At 42.9% G+C, this 23094-nt stretch overlaps 2 protein-coding genes across 3 annotated transcripts; one reads left to right on the plus strand and one right to left on the minus strand.

The window, feature by feature from the left end:
- LOC124110671 (eukaryotic translation initiation factor 4E type 2-like) lies at positions 1–8557 on the minus strand. Of its 2 annotated transcripts, none has more exons than XM_046470008.2 (8): positions 8468–8557; positions 7969–8032; positions 7042–7164; positions 4287–4391; positions 3330–3482; positions 2584–2720; positions 1869–1907; positions 1–676 (listed from the first exon to the last, which is right to left on the minus strand). In XM_046470008.2, the coding sequence occupies exons 1-8, from the start codon at positions 8485–8487 to the stop codon at positions 670–672; spliced, it is 648 nt and encodes a 215-aa protein (XP_046325964.1). In that variant the 5' UTR covers positions 8488–8557; the 3' UTR covers positions 1–669. The 2 variants fall into 2 exon arrangements, with proteins under 2 accessions (XP_046325964.1, XP_046325965.1); XM_046470009.2 differs by lacking the exon at positions 8468–8557 and adding an exon at positions 8377–8435.
- A 99-nt stretch (positions 8558–8656) lies between these two features.
- LOC124110670 (mediator of RNA polymerase II transcription subunit 4-like) lies at positions 8657–14770 on the plus strand. The gene is made up of 6 exons (XM_046470007.2): positions 8657–8769; positions 9721–9842; positions 10327–10442; positions 11418–11562; positions 12543–12653; positions 14554–14770. The coding sequence occupies exons 1-6, from the start codon at positions 8705–8707 to the stop codon at positions 14742–14744; spliced, it is 750 nt and encodes a 249-aa protein (XP_046325963.1). The 5' UTR covers positions 8657–8704; the 3' UTR covers positions 14745–14770.
- Positions 14771–23094: the final 8324 nt, after the last annotated feature.

The following is a 23094-nucleotide window of genomic DNA, read 5'->3' on the forward strand; positions in this document are numbered from 1 at the left end:
CGAACCGGGATTCGAACCCACAATCATAGGTTTCTTGCATGCCCAAGGGACGCTACTCTGCACAGCGAATCATGGCGCCTTAGACGACTAGGCCACCTGTGCCCCTCAAAAGCTAAGGATAGAGTTGGGGGTAACCAACCCTAAGGATGGAGGAGGCACGGCAGATCTGTGAAGCAAGAACGACAGCCTGAGCCAATTATCACCATCTCCATAAGCTGCGCCCGGTGAACTGTGTTGTTGCCAAACATTTTCACAGCAAAGCATATTTTAACAATTTGATAGATAATAACTGAATTCAACACATCTGCAATCAATAGCTAAAACCACCAATTTGTTATGCATTTTCATGACTTGTCATCTGCTACATGTATTCCAATGTATACATGAAATCATATCAGCACATGGCACATTAATTTCAAAGTAGAATGCCTCTTTACACGTGTACTGTTTGTACATTATGGCCTTTTACAATACAAGTTATATTACAAAAAAATATTTGCGAACACAATAACATGGTCGAGCATTGTTGAGAAATATTAAGACACCAGATACAGATTCTTAGATTTTTCTGCAACAATGAATATATGTATCTGATTTAGAAACGACTAGAATTCTCTCTAATCAGGACTTCCACCACGGTTTCACGTATTCCTCTGCTTCTTGTCCTTGTTAAAACCTGAAACAAGTGTATAGGTAAGAGTTTGATTGTATCCAAAACTTACATTGAACGTAACAAAAGTGATCATACTTTTACTTAAAACTTATACTTGAACTCTGACAAACAAGCAGCGCTGGGGATCTTTATGACCAGCAAGCAGCACTGGGGATCTCCCTGACCTACAAGCAGCGCTGGGGATCTCCCTGACCCACAAGCAGCACTGGGGATCTCCCTGACCCACAAGCAGCGCTGGGGATCTCCCTGACCAGCAAGCAGCACTGGGGATCTTTATGACCAGCAAGCAGCACTGGGGATCTCCCTGACCAGCAAGCAGCACTGGGGATCTTTATGACCAGCAAGCAGCACTGGGGATCTCCCTGACCAGCAAGCAGCACCGGGGATCTCCCTGACCAACAAGCAGCACCGGGGATCTCTCTGACCAACAAGCAGCACCGGGGATCTCCCTGACCAACAAGCAGCACTGGGGATCTCCCTGACCAACAAGCAGCACTTGGGATCTCCCTGACCAACAAGCAGCACTGGGGATTTTCATGACCAGCAAGCAGCACTGGGGATCTCCCTGACCAGCAAGCAGCACTGGGGATCTCCCTGACCAGCAAGCAGCACTGGAGATCTTTATGACCAGCAAGCAGCACTGGGGATCTCCCTGACCAACAAGCAGCACTGGGGATCTCCCTGACCAGCAAGCAGTGCTGGGGATCTCCCTGACCAACAAGCAGCACTGGGGATCTCCCTGACCAGCAAGCATCACTTGGGATCTCCCTGACCAGCAAGCAGCACCGGGGATCTCCCTGACCAACAAGCAGCACTGGGGATCTCCCTGACCAACAAGCAACACTGGGGATCTCCCTGACCAACAAAGAGCACTGGGGATCTCCCTGAAAGAATATGTTGGACCTATTCTGCCTCGGAATTCCCATGGGTCCCACACTGACAAGCATGCTGTCCTGAGAACCAATGTTCTCCCTGAATCCCAAGAAGGAACTCTGTATAAACAAATTCAGATATGTACCCTGAAATTCCATATCAAACGTTCCTACCCAGGAAAGTCATACATAGCAATCATTGTCGGTGTTGATGGCATTCCCAACATCCAGTCAATATCACTGGCTATCCATGCAGACCCACAGGCTCATTGAAATGAAGTATGGTCAGTTTGAGATGACCTCATTAAGCATGGAAATCTCACCTCATGAACACATCAGTGTTGCGGAAACTTGAGTTGTCTCTGAAACAAGAGAATCATGTTATGAATACTGTTATTTACTTTCCGAGCTTAATATACTTTATTGGGTTACCATTCAGTAGTCTATTTTAAAGTAACAGTAACGAAAACAGTTTAAAATCACCAGACTGAAACAACATTCATGTCAACAGCTATTTTCATTTGAAAATTCCCCCCCCCCCCCCCCCTAATTTGTCAAAGGTGAGGTGAAATTGGGCTTAACATTGGGTCCAAGATTATTGCACTTATATAGCGACGTGCATGCACGTGTGTGTGTGGCTGCTTGTACTAGTTTGGACTGATGCTGAATTTATAGTGCTAGCTCACTGAGACAACCCCGGACCTTCCGCTCTCCGGGCGGACGCTCTACCACTAAACCACGGAGGTGGTCAATTTGTCAAAGGAGTCATAACTGTGTGTTGTTCTTGTTTGTAAAGCTACACTCAGCAATATTCCAGCAGTCTGTATATAATCGAATCTGGACGAGACAATCCAGAGATTGATATCATGATACAATGACATGCATCAACCAAGTCATCGAGCCTGACTTCCCGTTAGTTGCCTCTTACGACAATCATATTAGTCTTTTACGTCAAGCATGTGTTGCTGAGGACCTATTCTAACCTGGATCTTCATGGGTAGCGTGTTATTCTTAACAAAACTGCCAACTGTTTCTTACTTGATGCTGTCGGTGTGTGTCTTGTACTCCATGATTGTGTTGGGAGGAAGATTGAGGACCCGCTTTAGTGTGTCCCGGATTCTAGAGGTAGTCACTTGGTCATAGGCTGTTCGGTTCCATAGCGCCAGGATATCCTCCTGACAATATACCAACATGCATTTGGAATTTAATTGTTTTACACAAATTGCATCAGCAACTTTGCAGCTATTTAATGTAAAATCAAAGCAGCCTCAATTATGTAGGATCCTCAAAGTATCATGAAAGGTCAGACTGCAACCACACACTTGGTCTCAAAAGCCACATGTCTGAATCCTGAGTCTAGTACAATTTCTTCCTGTCTAGCCAATCCAAGGTACAAAAAGACAATACAAAATCTGAAAAACTACATGCTATCTCTTTGGCTGTATTTCATGACTTTCTTGTATTATTACATGACCTTAGAAATAAAAACATGGTGTCGTGACCTAATACAGCCTAGTTTAGGTACTGTTGCCTGCTACCCTGTTTGTTGTTTAACGCTGCACTCAGCAATATGATGGCTGCCTGTAAATAATCAAGTCTGGACCAGACAATCCAGTGATTGACATCATGAGCATCGATCTACGAATTGGCATATGATGATATGCATCAACCAAGTCAGTGAGCCTGACCACCTAATCCTGTTGGTCATCTCTAACGACAACAAGCATACCCCCCCCCCCCCAATAGATGGGTTGCTGAAGACCAATTCTACCCCTGATGTTTACCTGGTATCTGATTGAGACGACGGCGCCACAGATCTCCTCCCCCACCATGAACTGTTCCCCCAGCATGGCCAGCACCAGGTTCTCCCAGCACCGAGACGCCAGGCCCTTCTTTAGACGGATGATCCACTTGCCTCCAGACTTGTTGGCGCTGTCCTGAAGTATCAATACTGAGAACCTTTTACCCCTAACACCAGTACTGTTAACAGGAATAAAATAAACCCCATTAATTAGCAATCAACCAGGTCACTGGACGTGTCCACCGTTCCACTGCCTCATACGACAAGCACAAGCTGCTTGTTTGTTTGTTTGTTTGTTGTTTAACGCCACACTTGGCAATATTCCAGCTATATGACGGCGGTCTGTAAATAATCGAGTCTGGGCCAGACAATCCAGTTATTGACATCACTGGCATCAATCTACACAATTGGGATACGATGACATGCATCAACCAGTTAGCGAGCCTGACCACCCAATCCCGTTAGTCGCCCCTTACGACAAGTTGCTGAGTTTATTTAACTGGGTTGTTGAACTCGAACAGATTAAAACACACAGAACTCCCTCCACTGCCCCAACATCAACATCACAAAGCATTTTTTATATGCAAAACAAACTTGTTTATCTGTATATCACCATCACATGCAAGCAAATATTTACTTACAACCATCGTCTTTGCAGTGCAACTTCCACAAATATAGAAACTAAATTCAATAATATCCAGATACATCAAACTTGATTTATCGAGTAAAATAAAGAATTGATGACTGTTGCCAATAGCAACAAGCATAACATACAGAGCAGCAGATCCGGGACCTGTTCCACAACGCAATCATCGCGCTACAATTGTCTTTAGTCTGTTAAAGGATAGAAGTTACGATCATCTCAGCGGAAACATTGCTTTGTTGAACAAGGCCCTGATCTTTAATCCCATTGGGGGAACGCTTTCGTGAATATATTCACCTCCCACATGGGTCTGATTCCGTCTTTAAACAGATGGTAGTCGCTGTGCCCCGACAGATCTCCCGGCCGGACTAGGTGGCTGTAGTACATCCAGAACTGCTCCACCTGTAACATGGGGAGGGACACACACAGTAGGGGTGACTATTGGTCTGGAAATCACTATTGCGATAACTATTGATATTGAAAGAAACTATTGCGATGACTATTGATATTGCAAGCAACTATTGCGATAAATATCGATAGTTTCAGTGTATCATTGTAGATGGATTTTATAGTTGAAGTAAACCTTGGAACAGAAGTTTCCTTTTCATAACAACAAATAAAAAGTAAAGTTTGAGATATGACTGATTTGGTTTTTCTTTATTCTAATTTAAGAAAAAGAAACTTCCACATTACCACGTGTAAATTACTACCACCCATGATCAAAAGAAAAAACAATTTGTACAGGATTGCATGTATTTTATTGATATGGTAAATACAATCGAAACTATCGATATTCCTAACTGAAATCGATACTATTGATCGGAAACTGATTAAACAATCGATAGATTGACTTTAGGTGCTTACCAATAGCAATGTGTCGATATTTCGACTTATCGTGACACCCCTAACACACAGTCTTCAGTTTTTACCAATCTTCCAGCACAGTTAGGGACACCAGAACAGGGCTTCTAAAGTAGTAGCAAACCTGACCCCTAGCCATCAGCATACAATCTCTGTGCAAGAATATATTAACGTTACCATTTAGAGTTGACTAGGTGAGGTGAAATGGGGTTTAACATCGCGTCTAAGATTATTGCACTTTTATAGCGATGAGCATGTGTGCACGCTAGTCCTGAGATACCATGCCACAGTTTAACATGAATACCCCACTCAGATACAGTATAGTGACTGAGACGACCAGTCCTTGTTTTACCCCTTAATTCCCAGAGCTAGACAGGGTAACAACAAGTACCATCTTTTAACGTCTTTTGGTATGACGTGGCCGGGGATCAAACCCCCTATCTTCCACTCTCCGGGTTGATGCTCTTCCACTAGACCACTGAGGCAGTCTAGGAGTTGACTATATATCACACTATTAATTTTTTGCAAATGTTTCCCCTACGATTGTACTATATCAATAGAAATTTAAAATACCATTAGTATTGTCGATAATATGGTGAACGCAATAGTGAGCGAGTTAGGTCCAGTTATGTCCAGCTTAAAGTGGGAGGAAACCCCGAAGTGATGCAGGTCTCAGACATTTACCACTTTGGTGAAACCCACGAGCATGGGCATGGTGCTAACAAATCTAGAAACATAATCAGGGCGAACCGGGATTCGAACCCACAATCATAGGTTTCTGGCGTGCCCAAGGAACGCAACTCTGCACAGTGAACTGCGGCGCCTTAGATCACTGGGCCACCCATGCCCCCTGGTGAATGCAATAGATACAATAAGCCATAAATAAGATATGAAATGAGCATCAGAAATATGCCTTGTGTTTATTAGCAAGGATTATGACAATTTCAAATGAGAGTTACTTCCCTTTGGTTTGAGCAACAGGGAGGAAAATGGTGGATTTTGGCATGGTCAGCAATACTTCATTCACTTCTGTCACACTACCATACTCATCAAGCCCTTAAGTGTGGGTACTACTGCCATACAATTGCAATAGTGAAAATAGCTACAATAGTCACCCATAATTACCATTATACTAAATATCATTTGTTTGTTTGTTTGTTTACACTACACTCATCAATATTCCCGCTTTATGACGGCGGTCTGTAAATACTTGAGTCTAGACCAGACAATCCAGTGATTGACATCATGAACATCGATCCACGCAATTGGGATACGATGACATGCATCAACCAAGTCAGCGAGCCTGATCACTTGATCCCGATAGTCGCCTCTTATGACAAGCCTAGGTGCCTTTTACGTCAAGCATGGGTTGCTGAAGACCTATTCTACCCCTGATCTTCACGGGTAACTTAATATCAGCCACTTGAGTGTACATGAAGCACAAAAAAGCACCACTTTTCCATGATGCACAAATTAGTAACCTGACTTTTATTACAACATAACAGTACTTAGTCTTTATATTTGTCACCTCGTGTCAGTAATGTTCAAATTACATCATGGGGGCCTACATATAAGTAAATCTGGGTCATGCAAACCAAAGGTTGACAGCATGAAGCTTGATTCAAGCCATCAGGGCACAATGACATATCAGTCAGGTGACCAGCCGACCATCGTACTTATTCATCATAATTACAGGGTCACCAGGATCAGTGGATGAGTACAGCATGTAACATTTAGAGATGCAGTGTTTCAGTGAACTGTTTGTTATTAAACACCTGATTCTGCAATACCTCAGCTATATAACAGCAGTCATTAAATAGTCCAGTCTGGACCAGGTTGCCATCATCGGGGCAAGATGACTGGTAACAGCCAAAGCACTAAGTCTGGCCATCCCCTTCATAAACTTGCCTCTCCTAACCAGCATATTTTTTTCCTTGGCAGGGACGTATTTAAGATTCTTAACTAACCTCCCGTGGCAGGCATCTTTGGAAAATACTAATATTTTTCATAATTCAGAGGTATAATGCAATAATATACAATTGTGAAATGTTAAGTTCCAAATTGAGAATTTTTATTAACATTTGCTGCCGACTTGGGGCAAATATCAGCCTCTAAGCAGGTCGAGATAAATCCTTGTGTGGACTACTATTGTTACCCAGAATGCCCACAGTGTCTGGTAACTACTACTTACAGATGCAAATGATGCTACCAATTTGAGATTCTGATCATAGCTTGTTGTCTGTTTGCCCGGCGTTCTCCGAGAAAACCAGTAGGAGTAGTTGTACTGCAGGGGGTGTTCACCAGGACCAGGTTTCTGGAATCACAAACGACTTCTGTCAACAGATCTACTTTCACCCAAAACAAAACTGGAGGACCACATCTTATGGGATTTGTTTTGTTGTATCAGTGCACTCGGCAATATTACAGCTGCAGGACTGCGGCCTAACATGCTGATCAACTGATCAATTTGGTCGCCTTTCATGACAGCAAAAGTTGCAGAAGACCAATTCTAAGCCAGAACCCCTTCAGGGTAAGAATGCATGAGCTGAGCATCAATTCATACACTTATATTGGAAACATACTGAAGTGCTGCAAGTGCTGACATATACATTTCATATAAAAACACCAATAAATGAGGAAGGGATTATCGTTTGAAACCATTGAATTAGAAATAATTATGTTTATGATCGTTAGTTATTCTTTTCCCCACATAAAACAGGTGCCCAATTTGTTTTTCAAAGATAGAAATAATAAACTGTATTCTTTACTGGACACTAAAAACTCTGCAAAAAAGTGAAAAGTGAACATTATTTTTCTCCACTACTATGCAAGGCATATGTAAAATAAATTTCAGTAAAACATAGCTTGATTATTTCCTTAGAAACAATCCTGGTACCCCGTCAAAGTGATGCTGGTCTCAGAGGTTTGGGTGAATCAAATTGTAACTGGTTAATTATTATCACAAACAGTTCCTGATGGTGTTGTGGATCCTCACATTTCATAAAGAATTTCTGAAGAAAAGTTTAACTGGAATACAAAGTTTTCAAGATTTCAGTTCAAATGTCATTCTGATTAAAATTTGAGACTAATGAGGCACAGGGAAACCTGATGTATGTACCGGGGGTGGTCGTGGTGGTGCATCTAAGTTATCTTCCTCTCCACTGTCATCTGCAACTTTTAGTCTGGAAAACAAATACGTTTATATAAACAAACATATTTACACGATACAAACTATCATCCTTAACAATCGTTTATTTAGAACTAAAATGTTTACAAAAACAAATGAACTTAACCAGACCACATGGCTTTTTGGTGTCCGTTTTCACCAGAACATTTATGCTTTATTAACCAATTTCACACTTATGTCTAGTCAGGCCTGATTCTATCAAAGAATAGTAAAAGAAAAGTTATGTTTAAACACGAAGAATATCATTATTCTGTAATCATATGTTCAATCCAAAAAGGTGTGGGTAAATTGCATCCAGATACGGATTGAGATAGTGTGTGTTGATGAAAATGAATGTACACATATCCTGGACTCATCATGTTCGTTCCAGCGGTAACGAACGACTGACTACGATGCTGGTAAATGGCGAATGAACACAAAACAAGCTTACGCATCAAATTTGTTATTCATTTTCTTCGTAAATTTGTAAAAAGTCGTGTTCTGCCGTGACTTTTATTATGGTTTCTTAAAATGTTTTCCATTGGTCAGTGTTTCATTTCCTTTATCTTTAAGACCTATTTTGATTGGTTTAAAGCCTTTGGGTGAAACAGGCTATATCATTGGCTAATCAATCCAACAATACATTGTCACGCGTTTATGTATTGGCTGTATCATAAACCTAACAATCATGGCGGCAGCAAGTACCCGATTGAAGTTGCTCTCACTGATAGAAGATATTGAAATAATATCTAAGTATGATAATCAATTTTTTAATCAATTTAATTAGTACCCACGCACCCTTCAGTCATTTCCACATTTCATTGTCCCACGGAAACGTTTTCTATCGGCAATATTTAGCCTCTTCAGCATTCAGTCTTTCAGTTTCATTGTTTGACAGTGGTCCCCACTTCTATCTGCACTACAGATTTTGTTTGTATTGAAATATTTTAACAATGTTGACAGTGAATTATTATTATTCGTTATTTCATTTTTTTATTTTTTTTCTCAACACGGCACAACAGCCTATATACACTGACGGAGTGAAAAATCATCACTCTCTTGATACATTCAGGTTTTACTTTTGGTTGTTTATACACGCACATATTTGAAGAGATGATTTTTTTTTGTATCAGCTACACAATTTCATTATTTATATTTGACATTTCTTTGTTTGTTTCCAGCTGAGTTTTTGAGAATTTTTTTTTTCTCATAAAATTATAATACTTTGAAATCATTGAGAAAACAGATAAACAATAATAAACATATTCAAGCTGAATAATTATAGTGAAGGTCCTTCTGTAGTGTCATGGGGGTTTGTTTTTTAATGAAACAAAGACAACAATGTTATCGGAGTTATATGGGTTTTTTGGAAAATGTCACTTCATGGGGGGACACGGGTGGCCCAGTCGTCTAAGGCGCGGCGATTCACTGTGCAGCGTTGCATCCCTTGGGCATGCCAGAAACCTTTGATTGTGGGTTCGAATCCCGGTTGGCCCCGATTATGTTTCTAGGTTTGTCAGCACCATACCCGTGCTTGTGAGTTTCACCGAAGTGGTAAACATCTGAGACCTGCATCACTTCGGGCTTTCCTCCCACATTAAGCTGACACGCCGCAATATAACTGGAATACTGTTAAAAGCGGCATTAAGCCCAACTCACTCACTCACTCACTTACTTCATGGTGTAAATTCTTTCCAAATTCAGAGAGTTGTTTGATTTGATGAGCACACCTAAAGGTCAGCAGAGGTCTGATGCCCCCGACACAGTATCACTGATGGAGCTGTTGATGGAAAAAGACAAAGATGTCAAGAAGACACTACAGTTAGGTAAGAGTTGCAGGCATTAACTGGGTTATTCGGATCGATGTAAAATCAACGTGATGCCCACTGCTGTGTAGGGAATAGGACTAGGCCTGTTTATGGTTTTGAAGGAAGGACTTTGCTCGTCAGTCAGGTGTTAGGAGGTAAAAGTGGCATTTGTATGACTTGATTCCAACTACTACTTTCTACTTTTTAACTAATTTGAGCATTGTCAGCATTCATTGTTCCATATCAAACATTAAAGTAAAAGGAACCATGTCATTACCCTAATGTTAACATGTGAAGATTTAAGGGGTTCCTTGACTCAAATACCATGGCAGCAGATCTCAGAACCCACCATAAGTTTGAACACTGATATTGATCCAGTATTTGACTCAAAGTCTATTGAAATTGTTTTCGTATTTAAACTTAGCTAATAGAAGTTCAAGTTCTGATTCTTTGGCAGTTTGTTGCTCTTTCTTCAGAATACTCACAATGACTTAATTTTCAGCGGAAGAACAAGCAGGTATTCAAAAAATATTAGATGGGCTGAAGTCCGAGGTTGACAGTCGGGACCAAGATATCAAGAATTTACAGAGGAATCTCAAGGAGGCAGAAACAATTCTGGTTGGTTTGTTATGTTGATGATGTCTACATTGTCTCTTTTCAATGGTTCAGGACACAGCCTTTTTCTGCCCATTCTGGTGCAGTGTTTACAAATAACCATTTAAGTTGAAGGGTCCTTCTCATAGCCCTGACTGCCTCCATGGTCTAGTGGTAGAGCGTCCGCCCGGAGAGCGGAAGGTCCGGGGCTGATCCCTGACCGCGTCATACCAAAAGACGTTAAAAGATGGTACTTGTTGTTACCCTGTCTGGCGCTCGGCATTGAGGGGCTAAAACGAGGACTGGTCAGCTCGGAGTCAGTATACTGTGTCTGAGTTGAGTATTCATGTTAAACTGCGGCATGGTATCTCAGTGAGCTAGCACTATAAATCGGCATCAGTCCGGACTAGTACAAGCAGCCACACAAACACACACGTACATGCACGTCACTATATAAGTGCAATAATCTTGGACGCGACGTTAAACCCCATTTCACCTCACCTCACCTCACCTCTCATAGCCCTAAAGTAAATTAAAGTCCTTCAATACCTACAGGAGCAAACCTCAAGGGAAATGCTGCTAGTGTTCTTCTGAAAGTGATAAATGACCACGACTTGTTACGTCACCTTACGTTCCAACATCAAGCTCTGTCGAGATACTGGAATACTGTTCAAAGCGATGTTTGTCCAATTCACTCACTGCTGAGCTTAGAATCTGCAACTGTAGCCACAAATCCATAGTTGGAGTCTCGTGACTCATCTTTCTGGCTACTCATGTTTGTGAGGTCAGCTAAGAATTGTTTACAAACTTTGATAATGCTTTCCAGATGATCTAGTCTTCCATTTTATTTGAGATGGATGGTAGCCTTGTGGTTGTCAGTTGAAACGAGTTAAGTTGTCAGACTAAGAACCTAAGTTTCATTCACCACATGGGTAAGTGTGTGAAGCCAATTCTTCATGAAATCTTGATTCTTGGAGTATTGTATTAAACTCACTTCAGGAAACAGCAATGTACCAGGCCAAGCAGAAGCTGAACACAATATCCCAGGCCAGCAAGAAGGCAGTATCCTCAGAAGAACTCATCAAGTTTGCCCACAGAATCAGCGCCAGTAATGCAGTAGCAGCACCAGTCACGTGGCAGCCGGGTGAGTGCATGGTGCAGTTGGGGAGCACAATGTGCATGTATTCTGCATGTTATACGCTATTGTTTGTTTGTTTTTTGTTTAACACCGCACTCAGCAATATTCCAGCTATATGATGGCGGTCTGTATATCCAGCCTGGATAAGAAAATCCAGTGATTGACATCGTGAACATCGATCCACGCAATTGGGATACGATGACATGAACCAACCAAGTCAGCGAGCCTGACACCGGATCCTGTTAGTCGCCTCTTACGACAAGCAAAGTCGCCTTTTACGACAAGAATGGGTTGCTGAAGACCTATTCTACCTTGGATCTTCACAGGTCCGCTGTTGTGTGTTGCAGCTAAGTTGTGTTGGCAATTCAATAATTTTTTTGTTTTTAGTTCATTACAGCTCAGTACAATGTTGATATCTACATGTAATGACCAGTTTTTCACACATAATTTACTTTGTCCAGTAGGGCACTGGTGACTGTGTTGTCTTGATTACGACTTTTGCTCTGTGAAGATCTGGGTTAGAATTGGCCTTCAACAACCTACATGTATCATAACAGGCAAGTGACAGGATCAGGTGGTCAGGCTCGCTGACTTGGTTGATGCTTGTCATCATACCCCAATTGCGTACATCGATGCTCATGATGTCAATCATCGGATTATCAGGTCCAGACTCAATTATTTATAGACCACTCTCATTTAGCCGGAATATAGCTGAGTGCAGCATTAAACAACACACAAACAAACAGATCCTAATGATTTTCAAACTGAAACAACCTGGTGAGTGAGAGCTGATGAAGACTGGATGGGTGTAGTTCATAGTTTGTCGTATCGCACCATGTCCCGAAGGCAAGGATCACTGTTGCTGTCCACTGCTGGTGTGCTCGTCCCAGACTTATGTACAGACCACAGTGATATGGATGGGATATAGCAATCTGAATATGTTCTCAGTTCCTCATGAAGTGACTTTTGCTTGATCATGTTTCCAGGAGATCCACGGCGACCTTACCCAACAGAGCTGGAGATGAGACACGGTGTGTTGGCTCAGGGAACATATACAGATGCCTCAGTCTCATCCAGGCCAGGGCAGCTTAGTCAAGGTAGGACAATACTTGGTGTCATCCAGGCCAGGGCAGCTTAGTCAAGGTAGGACAATACTTTGTCTCATCCAGGCCAGGGCAGCTAAGTCAAGGTAGGACAATACTTTGTCTCATCCAGGCCAGGGCAGCTTAGTCAAGGTAGGACAATACTTTGTGTCATCCAGGCCAGGGCAGCTTAGTCAAGGTAGGACAATACTTAATGTCATCCAGGCCAGGGCAGCTTAGTCAAGGTAGGACAATACTTGGTGTCATCCAGGCCAGGGCAGCTTAGTCAAGGTAGGACAATACTTGGTGTCATCCAGGCCAGGGCAGCTTAGTCAAGGTAGGACAATACTTTGTCTCATCCAGGCCAGGGCAGCTAAGTCAAGGTAGGACAATACTTTGTCTCATCCAGGCCAGGGCAGCTTAGTCAAGGTAGGACAATACTTAATGTCATCCAGGCCAGGGCAGCTTAGTCAAGGTAGGACAATACTTAATGTCATCCAGGCCAGGGCAGCTTAGTCAAGGTAGGACAATACTTGGTGTCATCCAGGCCAGGGCAGCTTAGTCAAGGTAGGGCAATACTTAGTCTCATCCGGGCCAGGGCAGCTTAGTCAAGGTAGGGCAATACTTGGTGTCATCCGGGCCAGGGCAGCTTAGTTAAGTTAGGACAATACTTGGTGTCATCCAGGCCAGGGCAGCTTAGTCAAGGTAGGACAATACTTTGTATCATCCAGGCCAGGGCAGCTTAGTCAAGGTAGGACAATACTTAATGTCATCTAGACCAAGGCCCTAATCCACAAAGCCATCTTAGCGCTCCGGTGATCTTAACTCCCATACTTTAACCCTGGCTTACGATAGTCGTAGCCCTAAGATCGCTTTGTGGAAGGGTGCCCAGGGCAGCTTAGACAATGATTCAATTCTTCTGAAAATTTAAAAATTAATAAAATATATTTGAATCTTATAGTCTGTGAAATTGAGATGTAGAATTATAAACAGAAAGTATCACGTTTCAAGATATCATAACGGAACTTGTTAATTCTACTTACTTCACTGAATCATATATCACTGAATTTCACTGTACAAAAACATGATTCCTTCACATTTGTAGATTACAGATTTGCTTTTCCACATTTTAAATCCTTTTTAATCTATCCCTTGTCAATAACTATGGATATTAGTTAAGCTGGACTTTTTCCGAAGGTTTAGCAGGGTTTCCCTGTACACACATTGTTGTAACTGCCTATGTTGTGGCCTGGTTGTCCTTTGAAGAGTACTACCGACGCTGTGGTGTAGTGGTTAGATCATCTGCCCAGAGAGCAGATTGTCGGCGTTTTGATTCCAGGGTGCCTCATACCAAAAGTCGTTAAAAGATAGTACTTGTTGTTACCCTGCCTGGCACTCAGCATTAACGGACGAAAAAAAGAACTTTGAGTCAGTATACTGTGTCTGAGTGGTGTATCCATGTTGAATTACATCATGGTATCTCGTGGTCTAGCATTATAAAACTGGCGTTAGTCCAGACTTGCACATGCAGTCACACATGTGCGCATGTCGCAACATTATGTGATGTGAAGCCCCATTCCAGCTCACAGGAAGATTACTTTGTGACCCACCCGTGAAGATTCGGGGTAGAATAGGTCTTCAGCAACCCATGCTTGCTGTAAAAGATGACTAAGCTTGTCGTGAGAGGCGACTGGCGGGATTGGGTGGTCACGCTCGCTTACTTGGTCGATGCATGTCATCGTATCCATGATATCAATCACTGGATTGTCTTGTCCAGAATCGATTATTTAAAGACCGCCGTCATATAGCTGGAATATTGCTGAGTGCGGCATTAAGCAACAAACAAAACAAAGCAAAAAAAGCCTACAAAGTTTGTGACCATCATTTATTAAATTCAAGAATCTCTTCCTTTCAGATCAAGGCACACCTACAACAGTTGGTGCCAGTGCTGGGTTGTCATGGCAACCGCCACAAGACCTGCCCGTATCCCTCCCGTCAAGCACCCCCCAGCCCCCTTCAGACCCCCTCAAGGGACATAACAAAGAAAATGAGGAAGTGGAGCTAATGTCTAGTGACTCCTCCAGTAGTAGTTCCAGTGATGAATAAAACATGTACACTAAAAAATGTCTTCTGGTCTATAGAATAGACGGGATACTTTAAAAAAGATCCTTATACAAATTCAGTCTTCCACAGAATGCAAACGTATGTGTTCAACACAAGGCACAGTGTGCAAAACAGCACAAATTGACACATGGCTCATGGCATGAAATGCACATATTTTTTAGAAAAAAAGAGTTGTCAAATTATAGTTATTAAATCAAATATAGAGGAGCCCAGAGACTTTCTTCATTTTGAATCTAGAGTTGCAAAACATAGACTTGAATGGGCTGCATTGGATATATTAGTTTCAGGGTCTGTAGGACAGCTGAGCTTAAGCGGCGAAACCCATGGATAGGATTCATAAACTTGATAAACATGCTTGTTTGGCAGAATGTGTGTCACCAGTACACCATGATTGCCAGGGCAGTATTAGTCACCAGTACACCATGATTGCAAGGGCAGTATAGGTCACCAGTACACCATGATTGCCAGGGCAGAATGTGTGTCACCAGTACACCATGATTGCCAGGGCAGTATTAGTCACCAGTACACCATGATTGCCAGGGCAGTATAGGTCACCAGTACACCATGATTGCCAGGGCAGTATAGGTCACCAGTACACCATGATTGCCAGGGCAGTATAGGTCACCAGTATACCATGATTGCCAGGGCAGTATAGGTCACCAGTACACCATGATTGCCAGGGCAGTATAGGTCACCAGTACACCATGATTGCCAGGGCAGTATAGGTCACCAGTACACCATGATTGTCTGGCAGAATGTGTCACCAGTACACCATGCTTGTCTTGGCGTATTGGTGACTTATACTGCCCTGACAATCATGGTGTACTGGTGACTTATATTGCCCTGACAATCATGGTGTACTGGTGACTATAACTGCCCTGACAATCATGGTGTACTGGTGACTAATAATGCCCTGACAATCATGGTGTACTGGTGACTATAACTGCCCTGACAATCATGGTGTACTGGTGACTAATAATGCCCTGACAATCATGGTGTACTGGTGACTATAACTGCCCTGACAATCATGGTGTACTGGTGACTAATAATGCCCTGACAATCATGGTGTACTGGTGACTATAACTGCCCTGACAATCATGGTGTACTGGTGACTATAACTGCCCTGACAATCATGGTGTACTGGTGACTAATAATGCCCTGACAATCATGGTGTACTGGTGACTATAACTGCCCTGACAATCATGGTGTACTGGTGACTAATAATGCCCTGACAATCATGGTGTACTGGTGACTAATACTGCCCTGACAATCATGGTGTATGAGTCACCAGTACGCCATGATTGTCAGGACAGTATTGGTCACCAGTACACCATGATTGTCAGGGCAGTATTGGTCACCAGTACACCATGATTGTCACGGCAGTTCAACCTGTGACCTATATATTGTATAGCGTCTTAACCATACTGTACAGAAAGTAGAAAGAACAAGAAGACAGACCATGCATGTGTATGTAAAGAGAGGATAAAAGCGAAGCAGATCCACCAAGCTGTACACAACCAAAGGATACTGGTACCAATATTGTGTCAATAATCGTGATGGGACTCTTCATCTGATTGTTAGTCTTCACTTGACGAGACGGTACTGCTCGACCCCAAAGGGCCAGAGAGAATATTGAAAGTGTACCTATCTTCAGAGGGTAGCTATGCAGCGCGAAATCAATCCGACAAAAACATGCTTGGGATGTTCTCCAGCACCTGCTCCCGGACTCCTGCAGGTTCTTGAAGATGCTAAAGCACTAGCAGAATATAAGTCCTGGGCCCACTTGCACAAAGCGATCTGAGCGCTAAGATGATAGTAGCTCCCATACTTTAACATAGGCTTACAATAGCCGTAGCGCTAAGATGGCTTTGTGCAAGTGGACCCAGGAGTTACGTTTGGTGGTAATATCTCCACAGCCTTGTCAAATTGTGATTCATGTGACTTGACACCTCTGTCGTTATTGTGTCAGTTTGGGAGGTGTCAGGGTTATTATGATAACATGATAACAAACGTGGCCATTTCCACTGATAATAATTTCAGTATATTCCTGAATATGTCTTCAATGTCTTATCAAAGTATTGCCACATTTTCGGCCCTAATATGCTAAAATATTGTTTACTGTGGTGTTAAAAAAATTTTATTCATTGTTAAAATGGTTTACTTGCTCATTGACAACAAACAAATGCGGTTAGTAATTCAGAAAAAAACAATTCCGAGACACAGAAATCAGTTTAGCTTGAAGCACTCATAAAATCAAAACAACAATTGATATTTTCTGTTTATCATCCTAAAACATCAATATTTTACAGTAGTTTCAAGTGCAACTGATGCTGAGAATGTTATCTGTCGGCATATTGGACTAGTTAACCCTGGTTGGTGTCAGGGACGTTCTGTCCACGAGGAAGCATCACGGTGTTGCTAGGTAGCCAACAGTGAATCAACGACATGGAATTTGGTGGCTTCCGACAGACATGTTATCCGGAGATTTAGACAACCAAATGTGTATAGACATTGAGTGAGGTGAAAGGGATTAACATCGCGTTCAAGATTACTGCAGTTATATGTTGACGTGCTTGTGTCGCTGATTTAAGTCCGGACTGATGCCGGTTTCATAGTGCCAGCCCACCGCCGTTTAACATGGACACAGACCGCCTCCGTGGTCTAGTGGTAGAGCGTCCGCCCGGAGAGCGGAAGGTCCGGGGTTCGATCCCTGGCCGCGTCATACCAAAAGACGTTAAAAGATGGTACTTGTTGTTACCCTGCCTGGCGCTCGGCATTAAGGGGCTAAAAAAGGACTGGTCGGCTCGGAGTCAGTATACTGTGTCTGAGTGGGGTATTCATGTTAAACTGCGGCATGGTATCTCAGTGAGCTAGCACTATAAATCGGCATCAGTCCGGACTAGTTCAAGCAGACATACACACACGATCATGCACGTCGCTATATAAGTGCAATAATTTTGGACGCGACGTTGAACCCCATTTCACCTCACCTAACATGGACATCCCTCACAGACACAGCATGCTGACTCCGAGCCGACCAGTCCATTGCGATATTTAAGCCACACAGCGAGTGAATAAGTCCACCTGGACATTGCCCATCTATCAGTGACCGCATACTTTGTTTCATGAACAGATGCTATAGTTTGGCAAACAGCAGGAAACACAGAACAAACCTGCTATGCTGGACTATTTTCTTATTAAGAGAACACGAAAGCTGTAACGATTGTCAATGACCTCCAAGTACTTTCACAACACGTGTTTCATGATACAAAATGCCAACACAAATTGGCAGTGCTTCCCTTCGTCGTCTTCACCGCGTTGTCTATGTCATGTACGCAGGCTACGTGTCATTGTATATTTCACGGCTTAGTGACAGCTAGATAGTCCAGAAGGGGCCTCTTTTGTGTACATAACACACAGCCTCCACACGACAGAGGTATATAACAAAACTTTTTTTAGGTGTTGCACACGGCAGGTGAGTTTCTACGTGGTTCTTCTTACTGCTTTTTTGTTTTGATGTTTGCTTAATTATGAGTGTCTACACTGTGTATTTAGACATATACGTGTATCGGGAGAAAAAAGTTAATCATCAAACCTACTTTTTTATTCCGAACTTCCACGTCTCTTTTGAGAATATCCTCTCTTGATGCTATGATACCACGATACCACTGATATCTCTTAGCAGTTTGGAAAGATGGGTTCGAATTCCCGTACGATCTGATTATGTTTTTAGATTTATCAGCAACACATCCGTTCTCGATGGTTTCACCAAAGAGGCAAATATGTATGACCTGCATCACTTCGGGCTTGCCTCTCTCATCAAGTTGACAAATTTGTTATATACTCTTCAACAAAAGTAGGGGATCATAAAATATTTGTTTGTTTGTTTGTTGTTTAACGCCGCACTCAGCAATATTCCAGCTATATCACGGCGGTCTGTAAATAATCGAGTCTGGACCAGACAATCCAGTGATAATTGACATCATGAGCATCCATCTACGCAATTGGGATACGATGAAATGCATCAACCATGTGAGCGAGCCTCATCGCCCGATCCCGTTAGTCGCCTCTTACGACAAGCATAGTTGCCTTTTACGGCAAGCATGGGTTGCTGAAGACCTATTCTACATCGGATCTTCACGGGTCGGATCATGAAATATAAAGGTTCATACCAAGTATCAGAACAAAGATGCGTGTTGACGATGAATATTCCACGCAAATACGTTTTTGTCTAACATTAACACTGAAACACATCCGATAAGTAGTAGCACCACACCCGTTCTTAGCATGTCATTCCTGATTCTGACACTCGTGGAAGGTGGATTATTACTGTCAAAATTAATTATTCTGCTTATCATACAGTTGTGATTTACTTCATTTCATTCATTGTTTGTGTATGAACTAGCTATGCGGCGTCTGCAATGCGCGGACGGTCTACGGTTTATTGGCATGCTGGAATGCTGGAATCTGAGAAAGAGAGTCGTCAGCGTGCAGTGGCCATCAAGTTCAATGTTTCATAATTTGTCATTAGCAGACTATGGAACAGGTACCATCAGACCAATCGACCTCGTTCAGGGCGTCCCAGGTCAACGACAAGAGTACAGGATCGACTGATCCGAAACCAGCTGGAGCTCAAACGGGATGGAATTGCTGCAAACTTTCATGAGGCTACTGGAGTACAAATTATGGGTCAGAGGATTAGAAATCGTCTACATGCAGCTCATCTTCATGCTCGACGGGGGCGGTCGGGTAGCCTAGTGGTTAAAGCGTTCGCTCGTCACGCTGAAGACCCGGGTTCGATTCCCGACATGGGTACAATGTGTGAAGCCCATTTCTGGTGTCCCCCGCCGTGATATTGCTGGAATATTGCTAAAAGCGGCGTAAAACCATACACACTCACTCATGCTCGACGGCCTCGTGTTAATCGTCGCTGGTCACGTGTCATGATTTCAGATGAGCCCCGATTTACTTCGCACTTACTTGATAGGCGTGGTCGTGTCTGGCGGCGTCGAAATGAACGTCAGGCTGATGTCAACCTGTGACAAATTTGGCGGTGGATCGGTTATGGTGTGGGGTGGCATCACTGTGATTGAACGAACCCCGCTTCACAGCGTGCAGGGAAGTATGGAATACTGTAAGGGCCTTCTCGCGATCTCGCATTCTCGCGATCTCGACCTTTGGAAACGAGGTAAATATGCCCAAAACACGAGAATGCGAGATTGCGAGATTGCGAGATTTTGCATCATGTCCAAATGTCGCATTCTCGCGTTGTCGACTTTTGACAAAAAGTGCTATGTACCAAAAACACGATAATGCGAGATCGCGAGAACGCGAGATTTTGACCAAATCTCGCGTTCTCGCGATCTCGCATTCTCGTGTTTTGGGCATATTTACCTCGTTTCCAAAGGTCGAGATCGCGAGAATGCGAGATCGCGAGAATGTCCCTTACAGTATTCCATAGGGAAGAGCCACTGGACAGTTCTGTCGAGACAACATACTGACACCCTTTGTTGTCCCGCTTGCAAGGCGTGTAGGTCGACGTTTTGTCCCTCAGGACGTCAACGCCAGTGTTCACCGTGCACGATTCGTCAGTGCTCACCTCCAGCAGCATAACATCCCATTTTCCAACGGGATCAGGTCGTCGATGCATGTCATCGCATCCCAATTGCGAAAATCGATGCTCATGATATCAGTCACTGGATTGTCTGGTCAAGACTGATTTTTTTACAAACCGCCGACAATAGCTGGCATATTGCTGGGTGTGACGTTAAACAACAAACAAACAATCAATCAGAATTCATGTCGAGCACTATTCCAACAGCTCCAGCCTTTGGTGTTTACATTTCACAACTTTTGAGATGCAATCGAGCATGAAGAAGTTTGGACGCATCGTTTTACTCGATATGAGCTAATTCCGCTGTTGAGATCAACGCTGACATAACGTTCAACTATATTAACTGCCTCCACCTTTATGTGAAGGATATGCACGACTCGATATGGTCGAGGAAGTAAGACCGAGGCAAGGGCGTTATACCAATGTAACCGATGCGTCATTTTTTTAACAAAAACGACATGTCTCATGCATGCAAAACAAACGCGGAACGTTTCATTGTGAAAAGGTGAAGGTTTTTCAACGAAGATAATAATTCGCCGTAGATGTAACAGTACACTCGACCCGTGAAGATCCAATGTAGAATATGTCTTCAGCAACCCATGCTTGTCGCCACAGACGACTATGCTTGTCGTAAGAGGTGACTAACGGGATCGGGTGGTCAGGCACACTGACTTGGTTGATGCATGTCATCGATCCCAATTGTGTTGATCGATGCTCATGATGTCAATCACTGGATTGTCTGGTCCAGACCGCCGTCATATAGCTGGAACAGCGGCGCTAAACAACAAACAACAAAAATATTTCCTAGCCAGGATGATAGATTCAAATTGCGTGGATCGATGTTCATTATGTCAATCACTGGCTTGTCAGGTCAAGACTCGATTAATTACAGACCGCCGTAATATAGGTGGAATATTACCGAGTGCGTCGTTAAAAGAAACAAACAAACAAATAGTACATTCTCAATGGACATTGTGGGACTTAGGGACCGACAAAGTAATATTCTGGGGAAATAAAAAAAATTCAGTCATTGTTAAAAAACATATATTTTCTGCTCTGAACGGGGACGGGAAACTCTTTTTTCGACCCACAATGCGCCGTCATAGTTTTTTAAGCAGTGGGAACGTATTACTTATTTCATAAAAATACGACAACAACACTGCAGAGTTGCTCCCCTTAGCCATCCGAGGATCCTTGGTTCGAAGCCTATTATGTGACTGATTGTAATTCCTAGTTTGTCAGCATCATACCCATGATTTAGGGTTGCACAAATTGATAAGCGCACGACTAAGCTCTGTGTCACTAGGCACCTTCCTCCAACAAAGGTGATTCGCACTGGTCCTGCTAAACACTCTCACAAGAAGCGTTGACAAAAGAGCACTGTTTGTCCACGATGATGGTCCTCTAGTATCATGGTGTTGTCACGTGAACAAATAGACGGGAAGGTTTGAACTCTCGAACTCGTGACCCATCTTGGCAATTTGAATCTATCATCCTGGCTAGGAAATATAATTGTTGTTTGTTGTTTAACGCCGCTGTTAGCAATATTCCAGCTATATGACGGCGGTCTCGACCAGACAATCCAGTGATTGACATCATGAGCATCGATCCACGCAATTGGGATCGATGACATGCATCAAACAAGTCAGCGAGCCTGACCACCCGATCCCGTTAGTCGCCTCTTAGGACAAGCATAATCGCCTGTTATGGCGAGAATGGGTTGCTGAAGATCTGTTTTTCCCCGGATCTTCACAGGTCCGCTGTTTATTATGTTTTGGCAATGTCAATACATTTTTTGTACATTTTTTGTTTTTAGTTCAATGAAGCTCAGTGAAATGTTGATATCTCATTGTGTTGCTGAAGACCTATTCTACCCCGGATCCTGGTAGATCTGGCACGGCTCCCATTTACTAATGTCAGAGGGGTACACAAAGTTCGTGATCTAGACTACCAGTGTCGGACTTTTATTTACAGTAAAGTACGTTTATAACGAACACGCTTATAACGAACTGACGGATATAACGAACCGATTTTTTTGTCCCGATTATTTGCTATAGCTATGCTGTATATATGCTTATAACGAACTACGGTTATAACAAACTAAAGTTAGTGGTCCCTTCGAGTTCGTTATAACCGTAGTTTACTCTATATGGAAGCCTCGGTAGCTGAGTCTGTAAGATTGCTGACTTTGTGTTCTGACGACAAGACGTGGGTTCGAATCCGGACGGGACTAAAAAAAGTACGAGAATCGGTACATTATTCAGAAAATGTTATCCCAGAAAAACATTTGTTATATTTGACGCTCTCTAAATGGCATCGTGTCTTCAAACATACATGTGTTTTGAATTATGAGATGTGTTAAAGCTACTAAATGCTCCCGCCGTAATATTGCTGGAATATTGCCAAAAGCGGCGTAAATCCATACTCACTCACTCACTCTTGAGTTCGACGCGTTGGCCTGATTATTTTAGGAAGCATATCGATGGAATATTCACCTATTTTACTGCAAGCAGTATAAAACCCACCTTGATGCTGCCCATTAGTGGGGGGCACGGGTGGCCCAGTCGTCTAAGGCGCCGCGATTCGCTGTGCAGAGTTGCGTCCCTTGGCCACACCAGAAACCTATGATTGTGGGTTCGAATCCCGGTTCGCCCCGATTATGTTTCTAGGTTTGTCAGCACCATACCCGTGCTCGTGGGTTTTACCGAAGTGGTAAAC

This window comes from Haliotis rufescens, unplaced genomic scaffold (assembly GCF_023055435.1).
Source record: "Haliotis rufescens isolate VD_foot unplaced genomic scaffold, xgHalRufe1.0.p SCAF_67, whole genome shotgun sequence".
Lineage (NCBI taxonomy): Eukaryota > Metazoa > Mollusca > Gastropoda > Lepetellida > Haliotidae > Haliotis > Haliotis rufescens.

Excerpts from the sequence above, each read along its gene's own strand:
- LOC124110671 (XM_046470008.2), bottom strand. The coding sequence starts at position 8,487 with ATGAATAACAAATTTGATGC. Across the intron at positions 8,033-8,467 it reads ATGAATAACAAATTTGATGC|ACTAAAAGTTGCAGATGACA; the intron begins GTAAGCTTGTTT and ends TTTGTTTTCCAG. Across the intron at positions 1,908-2,583 it reads ACACACACCGACAGCATCAA|AGACAACTCAAGTTTCCGCA; the intron begins GTAAGAAACAGT and ends CTCTTGTTTCAG.
- LOC124110670 (XM_046470007.2), top strand. The coding sequence starts at position 8,705 with ATGGCGGCAGCAAGTACCCGATTGAAGTTGCTCTCACTGATAGAAGAT. Across the intron at positions 8,770-9,720 it reads GATATTGAAATAATATCTAA|AGAGTTGTTTGATTTGATGA; the intron begins GTATGATAATCA and ends TTCCAAATTCAG. Across the intron at positions 10,443-11,417 it reads AGGAGGCAGAAACAATTCTG|GAAACAGCAATGTACCAGGC; the intron begins GTTGGTTTGTTA and ends AACTCACTTCAG.